The following is a 24,129-nucleotide window of genomic DNA, read 5'->3' on the forward strand; positions in this document are numbered from 1 at the left end:
TGCTCTTCTGTGTCTGCGATAGGACGGATGTCATGGATATCGACGAGGAGACCATCGAGGCTATAGCCGAGGAGAACGAAGAGTCGAGGAACAGGCGGTCTTATTTAACCCAGAAACTAAGGGACATAGGAAAGAACGTAGAGTCCGCCAGTGAACACTGGTGAAGGATGCGAAACGAGTGTAAAAGGTTCGAACCTTGGGGTACCTTAACCGTACTGACTCACATGACTAGACGAGATCACGGAGACGGGAGCTTTGGCAGAGAGGAAAATACCCTATATTTTCGTTGGCGAAAATACCAACCATAAATACAGATTGAAAACCTGATTGATCTAATTCCGCTCACTAGCCCCAAACAAGTCGCACAGAGGACAATTCCTGGAGGGAAGCAAACATGCATGACACTCAAGCCAGGCTCACAGCATACTCGGGGTCCTAAATCGACGAGGACGTGAACTGGCTCGGCGACGGTTTAGGAGCACAACAATCAATGAAAAGGTCTACGACGATGAGGACACCTAATCTGAGATGTATCAACCAATTGCAGACGCGGTGGATGTTAAGGAGAGCGAGGAACGATTAGTGACTAGTTTAGAAGGCATAGTGAAGAAAAGTTTGAGAGAAATCGTCACGGACTGATAGAACCCCCGCTTATTGCAACCTTGCTCAGATTAGCCCTTGCGATAGAGATAACCATTTGATAGGATATGAAGTAATACTCATATCTAATCCCTAAGTACATACAAGAACCGGAATTTATTCCACATGTCCAACCACTGCTCGGGATTTGAATATGGTTACATCACGTGTGACATGAGCATAGAAGAGGTCCATAGCAGGCTACTCATTGCACCGTAGAAGAATTCGCTTGGGGCGGGCTTGGTGGGCCACGAGCACATATAATCCGTTTATTTGATCCCAAATTTTTCCCATAAGAATTCCTTGACCTGGTCATTACCACCCAGCAGTCCCCTTCCTAATCCTTCAACCTTCAACCCCTCAAGACTTTTCGCCCTGCTCAAAGCGACATACATTTGGCCCTCCTCGAAACTCTTGGACAAATCTACCACAACTCTATTGAGAGTCATGCCCTGACTCTTATGAATGCTCATGGCCCAAGCTGCCGTGAGAGGTATCTGCGTTCGCGAGAGCAAGCTGTAGGGTTTATCATCTCCGACTTCGTTCACGGTGCAGTCGGCGTATATTGTACGCGTTACTCCATTGTTGAAGGTAACAATAGGCCACTCTTTATGCTCTGCACGATTTATGAATGCTTTAATTTGATCTTCTCTGAATGCGGCGTGGTCTCCACCAAGCGTTGGGACTGGTGCAGCGATAATGGTATCTTTATCTTTGCCTTTGCGGGAGTTTTCCGTGGCTTTAGGTAGTTTTTTTGGATCATAATTCTCGAAACCTTGGATCACACCTTGGCTGCCGTTCACCAACCCTGCACTGATGTCCAGGTTGACGAGCAGAACAACAAGCATACCCTTTTTGAGATGCATGCGTGTTTCGAAGCGGTGATCACGCAGTGCAGTAAGTGAGTCATCGGTACTGCGAAGGCTTTTCGACTTCAAATGCCGATGATTCTCGTTCCATTTGAAGTCGTCCAAACACAAAAACTCTCGCGCACGGCTGCGGAGCTTGTTGAAATTCTCCTGGTTGATCCGTCGGACCTCCTCACGGGTGGAGAAAAGCTTTACTGAGTTTCGTGTCTCAGAGTGGTGATTGAGGAGAAGGTCGGTATCTGCAGGTGTTAAACGTGTTCCAAGTCGACATTTCTGAAGGATGTTGATGAAGACGGCGTCACTCTGCCGATGAATATTTGTTAGATTGACATGAATGAACCCGCATTCTTTCCAAGCTGCGCTACGAAAAGCCCATTTATCGATGTCGTAGAATTCTCCATGCTGAGCGCATTTGTATACGGTCTGCGCAATGTTGGGCTTGAGCTCTCTCCCGCATTCCATGCAATGCTGAAAAGGCTTTACTGGAGGTAGTTGACAAAAATCCCCAGTAACAACAAGCTGGACGCCGCCAAATGCGTGCTGATCGTTCCTCGCCTCCTTCATGACCCAATTTAGCCGTTCAAAATGTAAGTTCTCAACCATACTGATTTCATCAATAACAAGCACATCCGTATCTCTCAGCCTCTTTCTAACAAACTTTCCATGAGCGGCTGCTTTTAGTTCTTTCAACGGTTTCTTATGGCTATCAGGCGTCCAGCCTGCATATGTCCATGTTGTAGACCCGTTAATATCCAGTGCGGCACGGCCGGTAGGAGCAACTACATCGACCTTCTTTCCCATTTCCGAAAGGCGTTTATTGAAAGCTTTCAGAACTGTAGACTTTCCACATCCAGCGGAACCGGTATAAAAGACATTGCGACCACTGACTATAAGCTCTACTAAGTCGGCTTGCTCTTGGCAGAGGACAGGCTCAGTAAGTGGTACGATGTCGGATGCGCGAGGTTCTTCAGCCGATTTTGAACGTATCTTTTCTGCGGGTGATTGAGTCTGCGCATCAGGCGTTTCTGATGCAGTGGGTTTCTGAGACTTCCGAGCCTTCCTTGGAGTGGGCATTGCTTGCGATTGTGGCGATAAAGGGCTTGAGGGTGGAGAGGAGCTCGATATGACCTGGATATCAACGGCCCGCATGTCAGTCGGCTTCTTTTCCTTTCGCCACTTCTTTGGGACAGTCGTTCCTTGCTCTGCTTGCAACGAAAGACGGCCATGTGCTAAAGGATATTTAGCCTTCGATTTCGCCAATGGACCTAGACTGGGCATCGGGGGCGGTGGGATAGGTGTTTTCCTGGGAATCGGCGGTGGACCAAGATCACGGCTTGAAAGCACCAAGGACTCTTGTCCATCGTACGAAGTCCATGTACTCAGAGTTGCTCCTGTCCTTTCCATAACGTTTTGCATGTAAGAGCCTACGACTGGCATGGTTTCCACCTTTGTGTGCTCCTTTGAAGATGTCTTCGATCTCCTCACCGGTTCTTCCTCGTCAGAACTCAAAAGACTAACGACTTCCGTAGGTTTGAGACGCATGCCTGAACTGCCCGACAAACCCTTCGTAGACCCAAGGGAAGTCAGTGTATCATCTGATGAAGGTCGGTACCCCTTTCTGGCAGATCCCTTTTCTAAGTCCGTAGTATCTCCATACGAGTCGTGTCTCTTCCTCTTTTTAGGGGTTCTTTTTCCGCCTGCAGTACGATAGCTCTTACCACTTTCATGGTGAGCATCCGAAGTTATATTATCGACAATCGGATGAGCAGGGGGGGCATTTGCACGATATGAAATCTCTTGGAGAGGGATGTTGTATGCAGTATTGGGTGAGGGATCTAGAGGAGCCGCCGTCAGAACCCATAAGAAGAACGTATATTGAATAGCCAATCCAGCTATGCCTTACAATAGTTATCCTGATCACTCCGCCCCCCTGCTGGTCGAGGCGCCTCTGACATGCCAACTGGGATATACGTAGCGATTGGTTCGGAATGTTGCCAAGATGTTGAATAACGGGGACTTGAGATACAAGAAATTGGGTAAATAGTACCATAGAGATTGAAGATACGTGAGTGTAAATGGGTAACAATAGCCTATTAACTGAGATAGGGAGTGTCCTAATGGATACATGTTGACACGCATGCGCGACGCGTCGGAGGCCAAGCAACGCGGGACGGCAACATGTGATGCGTATATGTGATCACACTTCAAGCTTTCCTAGATCTACAAAACCAAAGGATCTGCAAGATAAAACCCTTGCAACAAATCGGCTTTGTCGTGAGAAGCCTCTAAGCTAGTTATCTCAGTAAGCGACTCAGACGGCAAGGGCAGAGCTTCAGGCACACTCACTAATTCTAAAGTATCACTAGTCTCTGTCTAAGAAAACGCCGCTTTCTTTTAGGTACTAGGGAATTTACTGTCCCGGTTGCCGTCTGAGTCGCTTAACTACTGCGATAATAAGCTAGCCACTACCAGCCCTCGCAGCCAAAGCGGCCGCCTCGATGTCGCACTTGCTCTATGGCTTTCGCCCCCCAGAAACCCACGACCTACCTGTAACAGTCAAGGTGACGTACTGCAGGGGCACACCAGCGAACCGCTACTTCATTCGGCAGCCCAAAGCCTTACAGTACTTCTATAATGGAGAGCTAAAACGTGCAAGACAGGCCGGACGATTTGAGCTCTTCCTCGATTTGCTCTGTAAGTTTCGTCTCTTGAATTTTGCGGCCCAACTGATCGGTTTAGATGTTGCAATTGTGCGTATTTTTCAGTACAATTATCGAGTGGAATTGATGCATAGAGGCTTGATGGGGTGGGAAGAAGAGTGGTCTCGGGCAGATTACTTGGACCCTATACCAAGCTCGTTAAGAGTAGAGTATGAGAGATGCCGAAGTGGTCCCTCGCTGACGAATCGAGTATGCCGGAAGAGCTAAAAAAATCTCTCCCACCTGTTCTCCTGGCTGCACAGCGTAAAATATTTGAGGAGTTCCAGTGGTGTAAAGCCCCGTATGCATTCGTTCTGTCTCAAACCCTGTCTACCACTGCAGTAAAAGCGAAATTATGGCTACTCACTGGTCAAACACTCTTATCTTCACTCCAGCATGGTATTAGCCCCAGCCCACCCCTTGGATAGAGTGCGTACCAACTCTTCACAGGCACATTTGGAGTATACTTAAACCGTTGATGAACAGTCGCTGCAATGACGACCTCTCTCAGCGCGTCCTAATTCTGTGAACCATGGCACTTCTCGTTATCTACGGAAACAATGTGGCACTCATCGATGAAGATCCGCTATGCGCACCACCGTCGGTGCTTATCTTGCTGCTCGGTTAACTGAAATTCTGGTATGTAGTCTTTACAGCTTTGCATCCCATTATCACCGACCTCAAACTGGGATATTTGCTAGTTTCACCTTTGTGGGATTATTGGTCTGGTTGCCGCTGTTTTCTGAAAGCTTACCTTTACGCGCAAAAGTTGCTGTAGCTGTGGTTGTTATGTTATATAAGGTGCGTTGAGCATAATTCAGTCTTTCCTCTCACCTCCTTGAGAGCTCACTAGTACTTTGCTAATAACAGGGAGCGACCCGGCTCATCTCCTTTGGCCCTTGGATTAAATCTCGTCTGCATCTCGCTTACTCGACCGCAATTGACATTTCTCACGAAGTGGACCGTGCTGCAGCGTTCTACATCATTGTGCTTGGTGAGTGCCTTTACAATATAATTGTCGAATCGCCTGCAGCTATCGGACTAAATCTGCGCGCTCTTAGGGCAGTATGGACGCTGGTCGTTACCTTCTCTGCCCTAATCGGGTGTATGTGAATGGTGATGGCGCAATCGACTCGGTTCATCCCTTACGCAGAGCCGTCCGGAGCACCTTTGCATGGATCCTGATACACTTGCCGTTAGACATGGGTCTGCTAATAGGCGGTCACGTATGTGCAGTCTCGGTAGCATGGGATGAGCTAGGCAGCGGTGAGTGATGGCTTTGGGGAGGAGGAGTAGGGACTGGATTACTCGTTCTATTCAACATTCCTCTATGTTTCAAGTCGAATGACCCGCCTGCCCTTCTCTGGTTTCCGAAGGCAACAATCTCAACTTCGTGTCACTTTTGAGATATGGCAGATCGTCCGAATAATTACACGTCTTCTCGTTGCAACAATCCTAGCCTTGCTTCCACTCGCTCCGCCCGAGAAGCTGAACCCCATGCAGCTATTATCGATCACACTGGTCTATCGGTTTTCTTAGTTCTCGGGGAGATAATAGGATCGTTAGAAAGAGGCGCGCAGGTGTTTGAATCATGGATGCCGACGGAGATGAAGCAGGACGAAGAACAACCTTCTGCTGCTGAAGCAGAACCATCTTCTTCTAAGGAAGCTTAGTTTTAGCATCCTGAAATATATAAGAACATATACTGCAAGACCTTTGGCTTCTACAACTCACTTCACTGCACTTGGCATCCCACGTGGTGGACCTCTCACCTCACTGCTTTAGCTTTCATAGACCCACAAGAGGTGCGCTAGCGGTTACCGAACGAAAAGCATGCCAAATTCAGCAACCACCTCGTCAATAAGGATCACCAACCCTGGAGAACATCGGACAGGCTACACAGTTCAAGGATGTTGAATCCTCTATCTGTAGTTTCGGCCCTGAGGCGGTGTCTCTCTATTTCGTTAGCGTTTTCATGGTCAATACAGTTCAACGAATTTGCAAGCACTTTCGCAAGCATTTCTCAACCCAGCGGAAGAGTCGTCTGCGATGACTTTAAAACTCAACCATCTATGTAGGAATTCAGTCATCTTATTTCTCTTATAAAGGCGGTGAGTACGCCCATAATGTTTTCATTCCTCCACGCAGACCCACCCCCAGCGTTCATATTATCTTTGCAGCTCTAATCTAACACGGAGACACCAGTAGCTTTTCAATCCAGCTATCGCAAAGGGGTTTCACACTTTCCGAATAATTCACCAACCAACACCCCTCCCACCAAAAATCGGCATGCTCCCTTCAGACGAATCCCTGCCCATTGCCCAACTAGCCATCTACGTACCCGTCTTGTTCGCTAGCACAGTAGTTGTCATCCGCCACGGTTTCCACAAACAGCTCGGCTGGATATTCCTCGCCATACTAGCCACCGTCCGCATTATTGGCCCAGGCTTCGAAATTGCAGCTGTGAGGAACCCGCACAACAGTACCGATGTCGAGTGAAGTGCCATTTTACAATCGGTGGGGGTATCACCGCTGCTGCTTGCAAGCCTGGGGTTATTGAAGCGGATAATTCATAAAACTCCCACACACGTATCATCCGATTCCAGCTTCCAGATTCCCCTCATCACCTTTAGCGTCGTCGCGCAACTAAGCAAGCGTCTTACCAAAACGCCCCCGCATCTTCCCGCCAAGGTCAGGTCATTCAACTCCTCTATCTTCCCTGCACCGTCGCCCTCATCCTCTGCATCGTTGGTGGGACAGATCTTGCATTCGCAGAACTGTCCGACTAGCGCTTAGGGAAGTCCCTGCTCAAAGCGGGCATAATCCTCTTGTAGTTGTGTATGCCACCCTTTTTCTCATCACCATCCTGACGGCACGAGATCTCAACCACATTGTTCCAGGAGAGCGGCGGATTTTTATGGTTGTGTTAGCGGCCTTGCCGTTACTGGGGGCTCAAATATTGTTCGGCGTGCTGTCCAATTTTTTGAATGACCAAACGCTCGCAATTTTTGGGGGACATATTGCCGCCAGGGTGTTAATAGCGGTAGTGGAGGGATTTTTAGTAGTTATTGCGTATACGATTGTTGACCTTACAACGCCGAAATTCAGGGAGGGGTAGATGGATAATTAGACTTAAAGGAAAGAAGATCTCTCTAGGGTAGTCCGATCGTTGTCTAGTGCCTGCGAGTCAGTAATTCTTGAGGGTTTGGTAATGTTCTGAACGAGTTGACCAATGATTCATCGGGAGAACTTTTTGGACATAAAACTATCACTATAATTAATGTAATCGGGAGTAATATAATTAGAGCTAGTTGTCCTAGATGAAGAAGTGAGCTCAATCTACCACTCATCCTCGTTTTCATCTTCCAGGTCCAGACGATTAGACATTTCACGATCCCATAGTGTAATTTCCCGGTTCCTCTTCACCAAATTCGCGAGTACCATAGCCTGGCGAATTCCCAAAACTCCCCCTATCTTCTCGAGCTGCTTTATTATCCACACATTTCGTGCATCGGTATGGTGATGTGCTATGGCCACCACGTACAATGGCCAGAGAAGTGACACGCCTGCAGAAACTTTCAGAGCATATGGTGCATCCCGAAAATTATCAGTGCCTTCAAAAAAAAAGGAAACGCTAGCGCATATATCGTTAGACATCTTGTTCTGGAGAAGTTTACACCTGATGCATTCTGGGGTGGACGTTTGTCTCTCGCCATAACGCATAAGCCACGCGATGACCGCCTCCGTCGTTAAAATACGTGTGGAGCGCCAGGCGTTCCACGCGCCGGCTATTGAGAAGTTTTCGTAGACATGGCGATCGTAACCAAATGTGCCATGAGGGCCTTGCTGTGCCGCTATGGTTTTGTACAAATATATTGATGGAAGGCTTGCGGCCCAAGCCTCTAGGTCCGCGTCGATGGAAAAGGCTAACGCCACCGTTTCGGGGCTTCCATCTGCTTGGGTGTGAATGAGATGGCGGACGTTACAAAGTCGAGCCATGATATTGAATAATTGTTGTTCAATAGCCTCGTCTTCATTCTGGAGGTTATAAGCGGTTTGAGACCAATCCGATATGGCTTGCGGCACAGCCTTGCGTCTTTGGATGCAATCAATCAACTGGCATATGATTAGTAGGTGGCCAATGATAAAGGTAGTAGTCGGAGGAGCTTGCAATCTGGTTTCGAAGATAAGCGAACATGCGGCGGCCAAGATCATACTGAAATTGACTATGCCCACGAATCTGGGCGAGCGTTGTCGCTCCACTAACATGCTTAGCCCATGCCTGCAGAGACTGCGGGGTGGAGCATGTGATGTTCTATCTCACGTTAGCGTTGTAAACACGGTAAGGGTGGAAAAAGTGGGTACTTCGAATAGTCCTAGCAGCATTACTGTCATCAAGGTCGAATCTGCCTTTGCACTTGCAGGATTCTGCAGGGCAGCATTCACAACACGGAGTGCCGCAGTATGCTTCATTCTCGCTGCAATCATGACATCTGGAGCCCTTTGGAGGTTTGAGATACCCGCTAAGCTAATGGCAGTGATAATCTCAGATAATGGGCCGTGTGAATTTAATTCCTTCTGATAGATAGCCGGCAAGATGTCAAGAAACCCTCTCGAAAAGGAACATGGCACCGATGCGTCGTGGTGGAAGAAGAATGAAATAGCGCAGTCTTCAATTGGAGGAGAAGGATTACGCATAACAAGCTCTATGTCTCCTTGTGGAGAATAAACCTTAGGACTCTTATTGGAGCAAGGCTGCGATGGTTTGGTTAGGGCATCCTCTTCTGGAGATGCGTTGTGTTCCATTTCTTTGGCCTTGGCCTTTCGGACGACTTTCCTGGTCTCATCTCTAAACATGAGCGTTTGCTCATTACGATACCCAGGACATATCCTGCCAACCCTTATGCATTGGGAGCAAGATGGAAGAGATTGATCGCACTGGACAGGTCAGATGGCTCATTAGGGAGTTTACCGGGATGCCTGGGTGCCCGCGAAATCCTAAGAAGGATAGCTGCACGTTGCGACGCACCTTTGTCTTTTTAGCACGACATGAGGCACAGCCCTTGCTCGGCTTTCCACAATATACCATTCTCGGTGATATGGCTGATGTGGCTAGTATGGCTAATATGGCTGATACGGCTTGGTTAGGTGTATCGAGGAAGTCGTCAGCCAAGACAACCACTGCTTCAGTGAATTTGAGGAATTGAATGACTTTTGACCTGGCCGTATAACCCAAACTCGATCTTGGTTCTGGCTGACATACCTATTTCTTTTCCAAACTTTCGATGACGTAGACAAGGATACGAGCGGACATAGATGAGGCTAGAGCGGGGATTCTGACGCTTGACTGAAAAGGGCAACCAGCTCGCCAGCTCGAAGCTTGGACCATCATCTCCATAAAAATAGACTCCGAAATCCATCTCCCGAAGTACCGATGGATGTCTTTTTTTTAATTATATTCATTGTAATATTAATCTCTACGCGGTTAGTTAGTACTATCTTATATATAATAGTATACGCCCTACAGTGATTAAGTATTAAGTATTAAGTAGAGAGGACTTTTTTATAAGTGGTCCGTGCGTGTAACGTGCCTCACGTCACCATACGGCCAAAAAGATTGAGAGTGCTTGCGAACTTGTCGCAAGCGCGGCGGGATCTAATATATGTACTTTTACAGTGCGCAAACACCAGTTTTGAACAATGCGTGTATCTATATAGATTCCATCAATTAATTACCTACTACAATGTAAAATGCGGTTCTACAGGAAGGATAAGTGCTAGCAACCTCATATCGAGCGACTTAACTTCTAAAATTAAGCGTGTATATCAAATTACTATATAATTAAAAGCTTTATATTCCTCGGTACGGGCGTTAAATTCAGCTCGATTGATTGGCTAGTTCTTATCGATAACCGTTGGACGCGAATTAACGGGTCAAGGGATACTTAGTGCCCTAATAGCTCAAAAGTTGGCGCCGCTTAGCGGCCTAATTAGCGGGCGATCCTTAATACGAGTATATCCATAGCTTGGCCGCTAGTGGTGCTGTAGATATACTCGAATATGTGGGTGAACACGTAATTTCCCGTCTGATCGAGCCTCGAATACGGTCGGGTCCCCGACGCACGGGCCCGTCGCCCGATATTAAAATATTTAATATTAAAGCTTTATTTAGTTATAAAGTATAACCATAGAATAATTATCTAAAGCTATATTTTATAAGCTAGTAAAAGATTAAAATACTGAATATAAATAGGGCAGCGGTAGAGGACACCCCTAATTAATACGTGGACCCTGTCAGGTGACCGGGCCACCTCGCTTATATGTATTGTTCCGCACAGCCGTGCCTGGCGTCAAGCCAGTCACTCGCTTACCTTTTGGTTTGTGTGGCTGGGTGGTGCGGAGCTTATCACCTCACAGACCCCCATTAATTACTAGGTAACGGAGTCACTTTATATATATTGTTCCGCACAGTAGTGCCTAGCAACTTGCCAGTTACTCGCTTACCTTTTACAGGTTTATCTAATGGCTAAGTAGTGCGGAGCTTATTACCTTACACTAATTAAGTTTAGTTCCTTTCTAGTTAAGTTAAAATATTACGTATATTTAAGTTATTTGCATCTATATCGCCAAGATTAAATTATTAAAGTATAACTCTTATAACTGTAACACCTTGATTGCGCAGTACTCTATAGGGATAGGTAATGTTTTAAGATATAGCGCGCGACGGTCGCGCACTAATGCAGACTTAAATTTACGCAATATTCTGACTTGATGTCACGGGACGGGGGCAGTGGCTACAAAGCGTATGTATTCAAGGAGTCTACAAGACGTTGCGCGATCGATTATAAGGGTCGAGGGCGTAAGGAGGTGATATACCTACGCGTAGCTGACATAAGCTGTACGCGAGGTGTACGTAAGAGCACGGGGCTCTCCTATAGAGGCCCCTGCGGTGGGGTTCCGTGACACTTGATTAGGAAGTCCCTTCACCGCCGCCCTATATTTATTAATCTTAAAGACGTTTGAAACGCACCTCCGTACTATTAGTAAATTAATTCTAGTCTTATTATTAGAATAGTGTAAGAGTACATATTGGATCCCGCAACAGTCGCGATATTCGCGAGCACTGTCTGTCTCTTTGACTATTTGGCGACGTGGAGCGGGACACGTTACAAATAGTCAGGAAAAGGAAAGTGTTTAGTGAAGACACTAGTAGAGTTTTATAAGCTTATGTACCAATATGCTATTTTGAACCCGGCCCAGCAATAGACCAATAGACATAGTTGTTGACCAAAAGAAAAGAGCGCTACCCATTTCTGTCCTATTAATTCCGGAAACGGCTCTTTGTTAAACCACGAAGTCCGTACTTAGTGCAATGTTCTTCATCTTCTCCAAAGTCGCGCTTAAACTCTTAGCCTTCGCCTCGAACATGNCGAAGCAATCTGACCCAAGCGGAACCCTCAAATCCCACTCCATTCCCTCGCCCATATCCGTGCCCATGACCACCTCGAAGATGCGCTGCACGCCCTTCTCCGGGTCCCCAGGCTGCATTCCGTGCATACTGCCGAGGATGCCACTGATGTTCAAATAGCCCTCAATCTTCTGCCCAACCTGCTTGCCCTGCGCGACCTGGTCCAAGAAGTTGGTCCTGGAGATCCCCGGCTCGATCAGGTGGACTCGGATGCCGAACGGCTTGACCTCGTTCGCGAGACCTTCGGCCAAGCCCTCGACGGCGAACTTGCTGGCCGCATAGACGGGGGCGCCTCGGCCCGCCAAGATGCCAGCACCGCTGGACATATGGACAATGACGCCGGAGTTCTGCGCCCGCATGTGAGGCAGCACGGCCTTGGTGAAGTTGAGCAGCCCAAAGAAGTTGACGTCGAACTGGTACCGGGCGTCCGCCTCGGTGACTTCCTCCAGGGCCCCCATGAGCCCGAAGCCGGCGTTGTTGACGAGGACGTCGATGCGCCCGTGCCTGGTCACGGCGGCGTCGACGGCGGCGGTGATAGCAGAGGCCGGCCCTGCGATTTCGATCTCGACGAGGTCCGCCTTGGGGTCATCTTTCAGCGATTGGGAAAATTTGGAGGCGCTGCGCGCTGTGGCGATTACGGTATGGCCATGCGAGAGAAGGAGCTGGGTGAGGAGCAGGCCAAACCCAGAGTTAGCGCCTGTGATGAACCAGACGGGCTTTGTGGAGGCCATGTTCTCGAGTGAAGTTGTTCTGTGTTAAGCTTTACTGACTGTGACAGAAGACGAAGATGGCCGACTGTCTTATTACATTACGGGACTCGACCACTATTTATGTCTCTGTCTCTGTCTCACACTCACACACTCCATCTCTCTGTGGTTTATTCCTCATTGTAAGTTTCCCGACCACAAACGGTTTTCCCGATCGTATGCGGGCTCTGGCTAGCGGTGCCAAGCATATATACTAAGGACCCAGATTGCCGAAGGGAAGGGTGGTGACAAAGACCAGGGTGAGGCACATTTCCCGCAACATCACGGCAGAAGTGTAAATTGTCGGATGTTGCCCGTACCTTAATACAAGAGTGACCCAGAACGCCAGATGGAACCCTCAAATAAGCCCCGCCGAGGCCGGAAGACGGCTTCATGCATAGAGTGCAAGCGCCGCAAGCAGAAGTGCGATCGGCTGTGGCCATGCAACAACTGTCAGACACGAAGGGCGGCTCATTTGTGCCAATTCGGAGATTTACATTCAACTAGGAACGATGAGCCGTGAGTTACCATAACTAAACTGGAAGCTTTTGCCCCTCGGTGTACACCTGTCACTAATGTAATGCTGTAATGCTTAGACCGCCGAAGAAGAAAAAGATTGACAGCATCAATGAATATACCTCCGAGTCTGAGCAACAGGATGTTATCAACCAGCAGCCAGAGCCTGATGCGGCCAGCGCCTTGAAAGTTCTGGGATACCTTAAACACGATATCTTCCAGGCCATTAGCTCTCCGGTGCTTACTCTTCCATGTTCCCTCATTGTTTCGCGCCCCGCCATCAGTAGCTCATAACATTTCTTCTAGAGCGTCTACCGATCGATGTACCACCCGCCAACACAGGTACCGGAACAGGTCCATCAAGCTCTCCGCGCCGTTCCTCCACGACCATACACGGACTCCCTGATCCAAGGCTTCTTCGAGAACGTGAACTACCACTACAGCATCTTGCACCAGCCATCCTTCATGGAGTCCTACGTGGAGTGGTGGTCGCAGCGGCGCCGACCGCAACAACTACTAAGCATGCCCACCATCGCATTCACCTGCCTGGTCCTGCGCATGTGCGCCAACTCAGCACAGTTCCTCCCACCGTCGCTCCTCGCCTCGCTGGAATCCGAACTCGGGGACTCGGCCGAAGGCTTCGGCACCCGCTACCAGACCGCCGCGCAGACGCTGAGTAATTTCGTCCCGCCCGGCGAGGGCGGCCTGGTGCAGGTGCAGCAGCTGTTCCTTGGGGCCACATGGTTGAAGGCCGAGGCCGAATTTGTCAAGTCCTGGCACGCCTTGGCCGCTGCGGTAAGAGAGGCGCAGGAAACCGGTGCGTATTCCGTTGACTCCACGGTTTGCGCCGTGGGGGAAGGCAAAAACAGCCGCAGCTAACAGCAGGGTTTAATCATTGAAGGTATGCATATAGATGATACATCCCGAGAGATGAGCGCGTTGGAAGGGGAGATGAGAAGAAGGGTGTGGTGTGCCCTATATACGTGGGATAGGTGTGTAATGCAGTATACAGTGTTACCTCCATCCCCAATAGAGGCCTCGGCTGTCTAAGTTCAATCCTTATGCTAATCATGCACTCTTAGCTTTATGTCCGCCGTATTCAGCCGGCCACCCATCATCCAAGGTGGCTCGTCCGTCTCGCTCCCCAATGCCCGTCTCGACCAGCCAGCCACAAGTGCCGACATCCCTTCTCCGGTTGTCGCGAAGATCCTTGAGAATCAACTTGCAACGCAGCTATCCAATCTTGCTGTCATAAGCAGCCCCAGCCTTTCCGCCAAGCTTGCATTCGTAGAGAACTGGATGGTATCGCTCCCGCACGTTTTCAATATCCACAACACCGACACACGTTGGGACGCAGAGCACCCGCGTCTTGTGTTCCAGCGCCTGCAATTGCACTGCGTAGGGTACATGACACTTCTCATGTTTCTCCGGCCCTACCTCACCTCTCCCAATAGCCATTGTGCCGTCACTCAAGCCTCTCGCAGCAACAACGAAGAAGAGGAAGCAGAAACGCGCCGCCTAGTCGCCTGTGCCATCGACACGGCTCTGAGTCTCATGTCTGCGAGCACCGATTTCTTTCCCCTTTGCTTCCCCGACAAAGTCAAGTACTTCATGGTGTCATTCTGTCCCTTTGACACTGCGGCACTGCTCTGCTCGGCGCTGCTGCATGACAATAAGCGTGCGGTGATACCGCGGCGACTAGAGGTCATTGAAGCGATCGGGTGCGCCTTGCAGATCTCAAGCCGCTTACTCGGGTTGACGAAGATGGGCGACACGACGTGGAGCATCCTCACGAGGCTCGTGTCTCGTTTGGACCTGCTGCCAGAAGAGAGTGAGATTTTGGAGGCAGCAAGCAGGCCTGGAGAGTTGGTAATACCGCGGGCTAATGTTAGTACGAGATCGTGTGGGGATGGGAGAAGCAACGTGGACAGCGGCGGAAGGGTTTTGTTGGAGATAGGCGGATCTGAACTCGACGACAACACGACCGCCAATCTCCCTGCCGCCGAGCCCGTTTGGAGCGATGAAACACGAGGTATTATCGAGGTAGAAGGGGAGATGTGGAATGAGACCTTTGGAAAAAGTGGTGCAACTTCGGAAATAGATCTGGGGGTCTTAGATGGGTTGTGGGACTGGGAAGGGTTGCATTTCGATTCCTTCTGATACGCTCTACAGTCGGACTATAATAGTTGTAAAGTCGGAGATATCCTCCCAGCCTGTGTTGCGGCATTTGTTACCAAACCGCCGCTCTGGATATCATTTGATGAGAGCTTTCATGTTTTGGATGCCTTACAAAGATCCTATCTGAAGGATTGGCTTGCTAAACTAGATTACAACCACCAAAGGCCCTGCTATTCTCTTCGTTCTGTAGGACACCGGCGTCGACCGCAAAGGACAAACCTTCGTCATCGCTTGTATTCATACGAAGGTACTGAAAAAAAAATTCTGCTTAACCAGTCTCCCTTCTCCCGTCATCATTGCTTCAACTTCAGACAGACAAAGGATGGCGAGGTAGTCAAAGCCTTGGAATCTCCAGCCTGCGAAATTTGTATGTGCAACCCTTTTGATAATCTTAGCTCCTACGTTCCCCTTTTCAGCTCTGAAGCACTAGTGTAAGCTAAAGATATGTAAGGCAATCTTAAATCTAGCGCCCAATGCCCCACGATTCACAAATGGATTTGAGCAGTCAATGCACAAAACATTTACAGACTGCTACCTCGCTCCAGGCGGCGGCCTGACTGGCGGTGGGTGGGGTTATGCATTGAACAGCAACGATTTCGACGGGAAGAAGTCAGAGCGGCCAATGGAACGGGTAAAATATTGGACGAGGACAAGAGGATGCTTATTATGTCCTCGGCTGGGAAAGTGTAGAGATGAGAATTTGCCCTGAATTGCGCCAAAGAGGGAACGCAGTGATATTTGAACAGATGCATTATGCGTACTAGCACATTGAACTATTTAACGTGGAGATTGACAAGCTAAAGCCGTATTTGGCCCTAGGACCGGCGCATTCTATGTAAACTTCGAGAGACATTTGAGTCTCTAGCACGAGTTGATCGGGCAGGAATGCCTAATTGTCGATTGGCCGTTTGGCCCAAAAAGACCGGTCCTTTTGGCGAAGCTAAATAGGATGTATTTTGTCGGTTGACACTAGTTGAGCTGTTGCTGGGCAGTTCCTTCAAGATCCGAGCAGCTGCTAATACGTCTTTGCGCATGAAGATAACGTGACACAATCACCATAAATCCAAGGCTAGTCTAGTGCGCGTTCTCCCGTTCTGCAGGAGCAGGAACTAAAGGAGTCAAGGACGGAAGGAACGCAAGAACTGGAGATCTAAGATCCCTGGCGCCAATTCCAACTTTAGGATTTGCTGCTACTGTCATTTCGAGGGCATGTTAGAATCACTTCAAAGTACTCTGCATCATTAGCTGTCAGGCTTTGTTGGCATCCAAATTCAGATAATTGTGTTATGCTGGTTGAACGGGGGTCTGTAAATTCAACTTGTGCCTGCTACAAATTTCCTAGGAGCTTCTTCTCGTCTCCAGCCGCAGAACATCCCATTGGCACCAATTGATCACCATTACTATCACGCCTGTTTTTTCTTGTTGAACTCATCGATGGCAGCGCCGCACAGGCGAACATTCAACGGAGCATCCGTTGCGTCAAGAACCACTTCAACCAACTGTTTTGCGTGTCAACAGCGATTATCTCCATAGACGAAAAGTGCTGTAACTTCCTACCTCGAAGACGTCACCTTTACCGAAATTCGGGCTAGCAAGGAGCGACGCAAGCTGTTCACAAGTCTTGACCGGTCCGTGGTACTTGGACGGGAGGCCGGGACCAAACACTTTGGCAAGCCCACCATAATCCCAAATGGGGACCTTGTTGTAGTGAGCGTGCAAACCATGGATCAGACGCTCGACGGTGTATCCGTCATTATTCAGAACGAAGCTACATTTCATGTTAGCTACATCTAGGAGCACCAAATTGGACAGGAGTCAAACTGACATAACCGGATTTAAGCTATGTCGCAGCAAATCTGCAAACGCCTGCACAGTGAGTTGTAAGGAGCCTTCACCAGTGATCAAGATGCCCCTCTTGTACTTGCCGGTCTCCTTGATGGCCTGGAACGTACCAACGGCTGCACCGGTCGCGTAGCCAATGCTACCGTAGATTGTCTGGTTGAATTGTAGCACGCCAGGTGGAAAGCGCGTTTCGACGATGCCGTAGGCTGAGGTACCTGTCTCGGTGATAACGCAATCACCTGTTTTAATGAATTTCTCGAGTGCCTGAAGTCGAAAATTAGTCTGGTTCTTTGAAGTGTAGTTTACAATGACTTACAAGCCAAAGATAGTCTTGAGTAAGTTTTCCAGTGGCCGCCGGGTTATTTTCGTATGGAGACCAAGTGATGCTTGCCTTCACGATTTTCTGTAACGGAGATTGCCTAATGCTTTCGACCAAAGCCCCAAGGAGCTGGGGATAACTAATCAGATACCGTTTTAAGTTATATAGGATAGCTAAGACTTACATATTTAAACTTCAGATCAATCCTTTGGCCGTGAACCTATAGGTGTTGGCGAAATTTGTACGTAAAATAGTGGATGGCTTACCTTAACGAAGAATCTTTGGAATTCTACAACTGCGTCTTCATTGACATCCATGGTGAATTCTCCGCTGTTGAAGTCGGTCATCCCATTTCAATGAAAAGCTCAAATATATGCTGAGCGAGAAACAAGGTTGACTTACGTATTAAAATCACTCTATCCGCTAGTCAGCAATCTGCCAATTGAAGACACTTTTACGAAGATCTTACGCCATAGCGGCCAAACCAGAAGATCAAGTCTGAGCTCTCAACAGCTTTCTTTACTCCTGGGAACGATCCGGCGCCGCTGTAAACACCGCCAAATGTTGGCGTATCCTCGTCGACAGATCCTTTACCCATTGCTGTGGTAAAAGTTGCGATTCCAGTGAGCTTGGTGAATTCCGCAACTTCCACGACAAGGTTGTTGCGAACCGTGTCTTCTGGCTGTTAGACAACGCGTGTCGGGGTAGGCAATCAGCACTTACTTCCGTCAACAATAATTATCGGGTGGCTCGCCTTCTCTAACATGCCCCTAAGCTCAGTAACAGTATCTGCCTCAAGGGATTTATCGTTTGGTGGCAGTTCTGTCGAGAGGGGTGTTTTCAGTCGTGCATTATCGACCTCCAGGTAGCCAACATCTACCGACAGTCCGACATAGACCGGACGACTTTCGACCATCATCGTGGTAAGGATGCGGTCGATATCCTCAGCAGCTGTGGCTTGATTTTTCAAAACAAGAGTAGCTGCAGTAATCTGGGCGGCCATTTTCTCATACATACTATAGAAGATATCAGCGTGCACTTAGAGGGCTTTCAAGACAACAAATAACACACTCAAATTCTCCGGTTCCTAAAGAGTGATGCATGATCATGTGCGCCTTTTGTGCTGGCACCCCAGGGTATCCAACAATGTGGCAAACAGGGACGAACTCGCAGTAATGGCCAGCCATACCGCAGTATGCAGAGAGCTCGCCAGGCCCGAATGTCGTGACGAAGGCTGCTGCTCCAGTGATTCGAGCATAGCCATCAGCCGCATACGATGCTATAAGTTCATTAGGGTTGCCTTTCCAGTCCAAGCCATTGTCAGTCACAAGGTCCAGCAATGCAAGCTCGTAGTCTACGATTCCAATAAGCAATGGAGAGCTTCACGTCGGTGCCGTGTTTCCTACCTCCTGGAACACCAAACACGGTCCGGATGCCCAACTGATGAAGCCTCTGGAAGAGGTAATCGCCGATCTTGACCTGAGGCATTGTGCCTTTGGCTTGGGAATATATGTGATGGATGCTGATATTAACAAATATGCAATTTTAGAAGTAAGGAAGTGGCTTGAATGAAGACACCTAAAGAACTCGAGAATCGAAAGGATCTTTAATCCTTTGCCAGCACACTCCAAGCTGATAGAACTAACTCCGAGAAATGGCATTAGGTAGCAGTTGCATGCGAGGTTCAATGCGGGCGCATGGCTTGATTTGATCCTTTGTCAGCGCGCTCCGAGCTGATATAACGAACTCCGAGAAATGGCATTGGATAGCGGCTGCGTGCGAGGTTTAATGCGAGCGCATGGCTTGAGCTAATCTAGCTCGTGGTGACATAACATGCATATAGCACCCTACAGTCATTGGATCTGTTGCGAATGACAATGGATGCACTACAATAGGCGAAAGTGACTGGAGGCGATTATTCAGAAGTGCACGCATTTGAGTTACTGAGGTGAGGGAACGCCTTGTTTGTAGTACGACCTGAGTGGCAAGAGGTAACTTGAAAGGCTTTGGAAGGCCCCAACCATGAAGCCACGGACTTCACTCACGCGAATGTTGAACCGCCATAAGCTTCGCTCAGACGACACAAGGGAGACGCAGGCAGAGGTTATTTTCGCAGAGCTTTGTCGGATGGCCTAGGTCGGATGACCTAATGGCTCTTACAAATCATGACATGCCTTGCAGAGTAACGAAGAGTGGTTTCAGTCCTTAGCCCCAATTATCTCGCCCAAGGTCGGCTAGTCTCCTTATCTGTGGGGCGCGAGGTAGACGGGGAGTCTAATTGATGAAATGATGGGACATATTGATAAGTTCCGAAGAACCGCGAGACGAATCCTTGAGGAAAGGGGGCATCTCGGTGCGAGGCATGGAAGAGGTTTCCCGGGTCACGTGCCTCGCAGCGCTATATAGCTATCTACTATACCGTCACCTGACACTGCCCTCCCCCCTTTAAAAGGGATTATCTCCAATCCCTTATCTATTAGGCCTCGATAAAACCCCTTAAAAAACCTTAATAGAGGAAAAACTTAGTAGGAAAAAGCGTCCTAATTATAAGCGATAAAAGGTAGCAGATATAGGGCGTATCCCTTCCGCTGGTGACGTCCTACGAGAGGTGGGCCGTGCGCGAACACCAGAATTAACGTGTTCTATCAGTCATCCGGTAGCCCCAAAAACCACCAAAAATTAGAAAAACTGCACCTTAATATCTTAATAACGGCTTAATAATAAATTCCAAAATTTTATAATTAGCCTTTTATACCTATTTTAAACCTCTTATTAGATTTAAAAAGTAATCTATTAAATAGCTCTAAAGATATTATAAGATATTGCAATTTAGCTTAAAATTAGGGGCCAAAACCTAATATTTTAATAACGGCTAGGCTTATTACGCTAGAATTTTATTAAGAGTCTTAACGTAGGCACAAAAGGCTAATTATAAAATTTTGGAATTTATTAATAAGCCGTTGTCGAGATATCAAGGTAGTTTTTCCAATTTTTGGTGGTTTTTAGGGCTACCGGATGACTGATATTACCAGATGACTGATAGAACACGTTAAAAGTACGCATATGATTAAGGCTCCGTGATCATATAGTGTTCGCGCACGGCCCACCCCTCGTAGGACGTCACTAGCGGAAGGGATATAGTATAAAGATATTAAAAAACTTTAACCGCCGGTTAAAGTTATCTAATTAGTTAGATTTTCCTTACTAAGACTTTCCCTTAAATAATAATAATACTAGTTTCGCTTACCGCCTTTAGTTAAGCTAATAGCGACTTTCTATCCCTAAGATAGAAATTTCTAATTAGTCTATTTAACAGTTAGAGCTAGTAGAGCTCTATACTACTACTTAACTTCAATATACTATTAGAAATATCCTAAAGGCTTTAGTGGAACTTAGTGGAGTTGCGGACTTTGGTTTTATAAAGCTAGACTTATAGGCGGTAGAGTAGTAAGTTGTAAGGGATATTTTATCCCTTACTCGGGCCTGCAACCATTCCCTCATCGGTTCGTCTCCGTACGAGGCTATTGCCATACTCTTTACCATATCGTCCTCTCTTCCATCGACTCTCCTGTGACTCATGCTCGGCTTGCCTGCTCCCTACCGTACACCTGGGCAATGTGCCTTACATAAGTACTTTTTCTAGCCGCCGCTAACTCCACTTGGTAGGTAGGTCCTCCGCCAAGACTTGTGATAATTACTGACCACTGCACTAGTTAAATTTAGTTGCAGCCGTTGCAATATTGATTCAATCAATTCAATCAACTGAGCCCTCTGCTTACAAAGCTTTTAATTCAATCAATTCGAGGCGTCAATTGAATTGAATTGAATTGATTAATTGGCAAGCCTGAATGTATATTTACTGTTCTTGCTGCGGCTCTTCGATGCCACTTGCTAGGCTAGTATGGCTCTCATTTCCATTAATCCATAGCGAGTTGTTGGGTGAAGTTTTTTTCTTGGACGCCTTCTAAAAGATCTCATTAGAACCATGATACCGGAAGGAAACAGGGTAATGAGGCAAGTTTACTAACGCCATCTTATTCTAGTCGTACTTCTTAACATTACACTAATTTACTATGCTAGATGTGGATGAAAAGCAATAGTGTGAGGCAGACACGAATGGTGTGAGAAGAGGAGTGAGCCTAGGAAATGAAGGTAGAAGGACGTGTGGTGATGGCGGCAATTTTATCGAAATAAGATCTCAAAGGTGGACTGGCGAACAAAATGAAGCGAATACGCCAGCAAAGAGTTCAAAGGTTTCTGACAAGAAGATCTTAGATGATAGTTCCCAATGCTAGTGACAGATTATGATTTGTTTCGGGACTTGATCAACTCAATTAATAAGCCAATAGTTTCTCAAAGGTTTACCCGTCTATCTACTCAACCTTTTCTCTCTAATGAACCATGCAAAAAATGCTGACCCCGCAACCAACATAACACTGACACCGAAAGCAGCCCTCGTGCTCTTTCCATAGCAATCCCTGACAATCTCTCTCACGCTTGGCTCTAATGTCCTAATATATGACAAGCTCTGCCTGACGCGTTGGGCGATCTTGGCGGCATCTTTCCCGCTACTGATCTTGCTTTTGAGTTGCATGCGGAGCTCTAGATTGAAGAATGTAGCGGAGATAGACACACCAAAGACGCTGCCGAGAGAACGGAACAGATACGAGCAGGCAGTTGTAACTGCTTGGTCGGAATGATCGGCATTTGCGACTGCGTTGGTCAGTTGGGAATGAAAATAAAAACCTGGAGCCGGACTTACTAAGACCGATGAGAGTGGTGGTGACCCCAATGCCGTTTGAGAAGCCGCAAATCATCATCCCAACGACCATACCCCATGTGGAGTTGATGATGATGCCCGAAAATAACAAGATGACGATCATGCCAACAACTAAATTAGCGTAGGCGATAATTGTAATCCAGTAATATTTCCCCGTCTTTTGCATATAAATGCCTCCAAAAAGCGAGCCCGAAACGCCGGCAACAATTCCCGGTAGTAACTGGATTCCGGCCTGGGAAGCCGAGCAACCATCTACCACCTGAAAATACAAGGGAATGTAGAATATGGAGGCTAACCATCCACCAAATGAAAAGAAGTTGCAGAGATAACAAGCGAAAAGTGACCGGTCAAAGATGATATGACCGGGGGCAAAGGGATGAGACGCAATATACATCTCCACTAGGACGAATAGAATAAAAAGAGGGACAGAAGCACCCAAGGCCGCAATAGTGATCTTGTTGTGCCAAGCAACATTGCTGCCTCGATCCAGACCGAGCAACAAGCTGAAGACAGCACAGATAAGAATAAAAGCTCCAAGGAGGTCGATCTTGAGCAGCTTATCTTTCCAGTGGCTATGGTCTTGCTTTGGGAGCTTGAGAACAGCGGCTACAGCGATAAAGGCAGCCAGACAGAGGGGACCTTGTGCGTTGAATGCCCACCGCCATCCAATGCTGTCTGCCAGAACACCGCCGAGAGGAGCCCCACTGCCTGCTCCTAACGCGTATATGATATTGATGTAGCCCTGCCACTTCCCTCTTTCCCTCAGCGGCACAATGTCAGATAGAAGTATAGACACCACAGTGGTCATCCCTCCTCCTCCAACACCTGCGAATGCGCGGGCTGCTATGAGCTGGTTCATGTTTTTTGCCATTCCACAGAAGAGACAACCTAAGCCGAACACCGAATATGCAAATAGAAGGCATGGCTTTCGCCCAAAGATATCTGAAAGTTTTCCGTAGAGCGGTTGGAATGAGGTAAGCGTCAAGAAATATCTGATTAATGCTGTTAGTATGCCTCTTCTACCATTGATAAGGGTCTGGTAAGCACGCACGATGTAGCTATCCAGGAAGCCTTATTCAAAGCATTCAATTCTGTACCAATTGTACCATAGGTTGATACAATAATGGTCTGGTCGGCGGCTGAGAGAAATATCTGCGAGGCTAATTAATCCTGTCCATCAAAGCTCTCCAGTAAATCCACTTACTCCAATTGCAACCGTCGGTATGATGTACTTCATCTTCTTCCTTACTTCTGGCAAACCTTCATATTGCTTGAGCCGGTCATTATTACTGACCTGCCGCTCCACGACGCCGCCATCTTCCGCTTCGTCGTTGTGCTGCTCATTCTCGTATGGGTCCGCACCTTCGGGGACAAGCCCTGCGCTTAGGTCTACGGGATGGGGCGGGATTTCACTGAGATGGTCTGGCTTTGGGAGGAGTGGCGAAGTTTCGGTGGGTTGGCTATGTGTTGAGGTTGTCATTGTGATTGGGTGGCCGACCAGCGCCGAAGGCACAGTTATTAGGCTATGTACAGCAACAGACCGCTGTTGTCAAAGCACCATGAGAAAAGTTATTCAAAGGCAACAAAAAGAGACCTGCGTTAGTAGCTTTCCGCACAGCCGAACATTTTACCAATTACGAGTTGCCTTGCATTGCCGAATTGCAGCCGTCAGGCCCTCTAAATGTTATTCAACGCTTGGTAGCTTATCGGATAAATTTTAATCTTCCTAAGGATCAGTTCGTATTATCTAAATATTTTATCCCGCTCGAAGCCGATATAGGATGGGGATATTTTTTGAATATGTTTTGCTCACGATTTTAAGGATAGTGTAAGATTGGTGTCTATCCCTTAACCCGCTGAAATTCGTCCATTCGGTATCGATAAGAACCAACCAATAGGATCAATGCAATCAAATCGTCGTGATTAGAAATACGAAGCCGTTGTAAAATCGGGCAGCGGCCACGGCTCTGGCGGTGGGTTTTTAGCGACCCAATTTAGTTAAACGTTGTATTGAGTCGGCTGAACAAGGTCTATATCATTGGAAGTACAATTGGAAGGTATGGCTGATAATAT

The 24,129-nt window shown here is 47.8% G+C and overlaps 9 protein-coding genes across 9 annotated transcripts; 4 read left to right on the top strand and 5 right to left on the bottom strand.

The window, feature by feature from the left end:
• Positions 1-908: 908 nt before the first annotated feature.
• Positions 909-3,050, bottom strand: K441DRAFT_672447 (uncharacterized protein; the record flags this gene model as incomplete). The annotated part of the gene is made up of 1 exon (XM_067650550.1): positions 909-3,050. One exon carries the CDS (start codon positions 3,048-3,050, stop codon positions 909-911), a length of 2,142 nt encoding a protein of 713 aa, XP_067510334.1.
• Positions 3,051-3,813: 763 nt separating this feature from the next.
• On the top strand, positions 3,814-4,590 carry K441DRAFT_5161 (uncharacterized protein). The gene is made up of 2 exons (XM_067642113.1): positions 3,814-4,202; positions 4,248-4,590. The coding sequence occupies exons 1-2, from the start codon at positions 4,007-4,009 to the stop codon at positions 4,433-4,435; spliced, it is 384 nt and encodes a 127-aa protein (XP_067510335.1). The 5' UTR covers positions 3,814-4,006; the 3' UTR covers positions 4,436-4,590.
• A 149-nt stretch (positions 4,591-4,739) lies between these two features.
• Positions 4,740-5,880, top strand: K441DRAFT_672448 (uncharacterized protein; the record flags this gene model as incomplete). Its single annotated transcript, XM_067650551.1, has 6 exons — positions 4,740-4,807; positions 4,864-5,008; positions 5,078-5,201; positions 5,241-5,312; positions 5,408-5,473; positions 5,711-5,880. 6 exons carry the CDS (start codon positions 4,740-4,742, stop codon positions 5,878-5,880), a joined length of 645 nt encoding a protein of 214 aa, XP_067510336.1.
• Positions 5,881-6,414: 534 nt separating this feature from the next.
• On the top strand, positions 6,415-6,954 carry K441DRAFT_650365 (uncharacterized protein). Its single transcript, XM_067647021.1, has one exon. The coding sequence runs from the start codon at positions 6,497-6,499 to the stop codon at positions 6,704-6,706; it is 210 nt and encodes a 69-aa protein (XP_067510337.1). The 5' UTR covers positions 6,415-6,496; the 3' UTR covers positions 6,707-6,954.
• Positions 6,955-7,445: 491 nt separating this feature from the next.
• On the bottom strand, positions 7,446-9,401 carry K441DRAFT_624846 (uncharacterized protein). The gene is made up of 4 exons (XM_067646088.1): positions 9,237-9,401; positions 8,573-9,145; positions 8,379-8,522; positions 7,446-8,323 (listed from the first exon to the last, which is right to left on the bottom strand). The coding sequence occupies exons 1-4, from the start codon at positions 9,294-9,296 to the stop codon at positions 7,547-7,549; spliced, it is 1,554 nt and encodes a 517-aa protein (XP_067510338.1). The 5' UTR covers positions 9,297-9,401; the 3' UTR covers positions 7,446-7,546.
• Positions 9,402-11,385: 1,984 nt separating this feature from the next.
• Positions 11,386-12,599, bottom strand: K441DRAFT_650366 (NAD(P)-binding protein). Its single transcript, XM_067647022.1, has one exon. The coding sequence runs from the start codon at positions 12,404-12,406 to the stop codon at positions 11,552-11,554; it is 855 nt and encodes a 284-aa protein (XP_067510339.1). The 5' UTR covers positions 12,407-12,599; the 3' UTR covers positions 11,386-11,551.
• Positions 12,600-13,258: 659 nt separating this feature from the next.
• K441DRAFT_530638 (uncharacterized protein) lies at positions 13,259-15,097 on the top strand (the record flags this gene model as incomplete). Its single annotated transcript, XM_067642178.1, has 3 exons — positions 13,259-13,754; positions 13,839-13,929; positions 14,020-15,097. The coding sequence occupies 3 exons, from the start codon at positions 13,259-13,261 to the stop codon at positions 15,095-15,097; spliced, it is 1,665 nt and encodes a 554-aa protein (XP_067510340.1).
• Positions 15,098-16,372: 1,275 nt separating this feature from the next.
• Positions 16,373-18,981, bottom strand: K441DRAFT_599807 (pyruvate decarboxylase). Its single transcript, XM_067645163.1, has 11 exons — positions 18,683-18,981; positions 18,348-18,630; positions 18,000-18,292; positions 17,746-17,951; positions 17,679-17,692; positions 17,543-17,606; positions 17,461-17,496; positions 17,274-17,405; positions 16,941-17,221; positions 16,673-16,883; positions 16,373-16,614 (listed from the first exon to the last, which is right to left on the bottom strand). Exons 1-11 carry the CDS (start codon positions 18,762-18,764, stop codon positions 16,519-16,521), a joined length of 1,698 nt encoding a protein of 565 aa, XP_067510341.1. The 5' UTR covers positions 18,765-18,981; the 3' UTR covers positions 16,373-16,518.
• Positions 18,982-21,303: 2,322 nt separating this feature from the next.
• On the bottom strand, positions 21,304-23,646 carry K441DRAFT_624856 (MFS general substrate transporter). Its single transcript, XM_067646089.1, has 4 exons — positions 23,261-23,646; positions 23,108-23,208; positions 22,039-23,048; positions 21,304-21,989 (listed from the first exon to the last, which is right to left on the bottom strand). Exons 1-4 carry the CDS (start codon positions 23,534-23,536, stop codon positions 21,646-21,648), a joined length of 1,731 nt encoding a protein of 576 aa, XP_067510342.1. The 5' UTR covers positions 23,537-23,646; the 3' UTR covers positions 21,304-21,645.
• Positions 23,647-24,129: the final 483 nt, after the last annotated feature.

Source organism: Cenococcum geophilum (genome assembly GCF_001692895.1).
Source record: "Cenococcum geophilum 1.58 unplaced genomic scaffold K441scaffold_1, whole genome shotgun sequence".
NCBI lineage: Eukaryota > Fungi > Ascomycota > Dothideomycetes > Gloniales > Gloniaceae > Cenococcum > Cenococcum geophilum.

What these genes read in the sequence shown, in the direction of transcription:
- K441DRAFT_5161 (XM_067642113.1), top strand. Translation starts at nt 4,007, where the DNA reads ATGTCGCACTTGCTCTATGGCTTTCGCCCCCCAGAAACCCACGACCTA. An exon ending in GCTCTTCCTCGATTTGCTCT is followed by an intron (nt 4,203 to 4,247) that starts GTAAGTTTCGTC and finishes TGATCGGTTTAG; the next exon opens with ATGTTGCAATTGTGCGTATT.
- K441DRAFT_650365 (XM_067647021.1), top strand. Translation starts at nt 6,497, where the DNA reads ATGCTCCCTTCAGACGAATCCCTGCCCATTGCCCAACTAGCCATCTAC.
- K441DRAFT_624846 (XM_067646088.1), bottom strand. Translation starts at nt 9,296, where the DNA reads ATGGTATATTGTGGAAAGCCGAGCAAGGGCTGTGCCTCATGTCGTGCT. An exon ending in GTCGTGCTAAAAAGACAAAG is followed by an intron (nt 9,146 to 9,236) that starts GTGCGTCGCAAC and finishes TGACCTGTCCAG; the next exon opens with TGCGATCAATCTCTTCCATC. An exon ending in CTTATCTTCGAAACCAGATT is followed by an intron (nt 8,324 to 8,378) that starts GCAAGCTCCTCC and finishes ATCATATGCCAG; the next exon opens with TTGATTGATTGCATCCAAAG.
- K441DRAFT_599807 (XM_067645163.1), bottom strand. Translation starts at nt 18,764, where the DNA reads ATGCCTCAGGTCAAGATCGGCGATTACCTCTTCCAGAGGCTTCATCAG. An exon ending in TTAGGAACCGGAGAATTTGA is followed by an intron (nt 18,293 to 18,347) that starts GTGTGTTATTTG and finishes TATCTTCTATAG; the next exon opens with TATGTATGAGAAAATGGCCG. An exon ending in TTGATCTGAAGTTTAAATAT is followed by an intron (nt 17,406 to 17,460) that starts GTAAGTCTTAGC and finishes AGTTATCCCCAG; the next exon opens with CTCCTTGGGGCTTTGGTCGA.
- K441DRAFT_624856 (XM_067646089.1), bottom strand. Translation starts at nt 23,536, where the DNA reads ATGACAACCTCAACACATAGCCAACCCACCGAAACTTCGCCACTCCTC. An exon ending in GCTTCCTGGATAGCTACATC is followed by an intron (nt 23,049 to 23,107) that starts GTGCGTGCTTAC and finishes AGCATTAATCAG; the next exon opens with ATATTTCTTGACGCTTACCT. An exon ending in CACCACTCTCATCGGTCTTA is followed by an intron (nt 21,990 to 22,038) that starts GTAAGTCCGGCT and finishes TGACCAACGCAG; the next exon opens with TCGCAAATGCCGATCATTCC.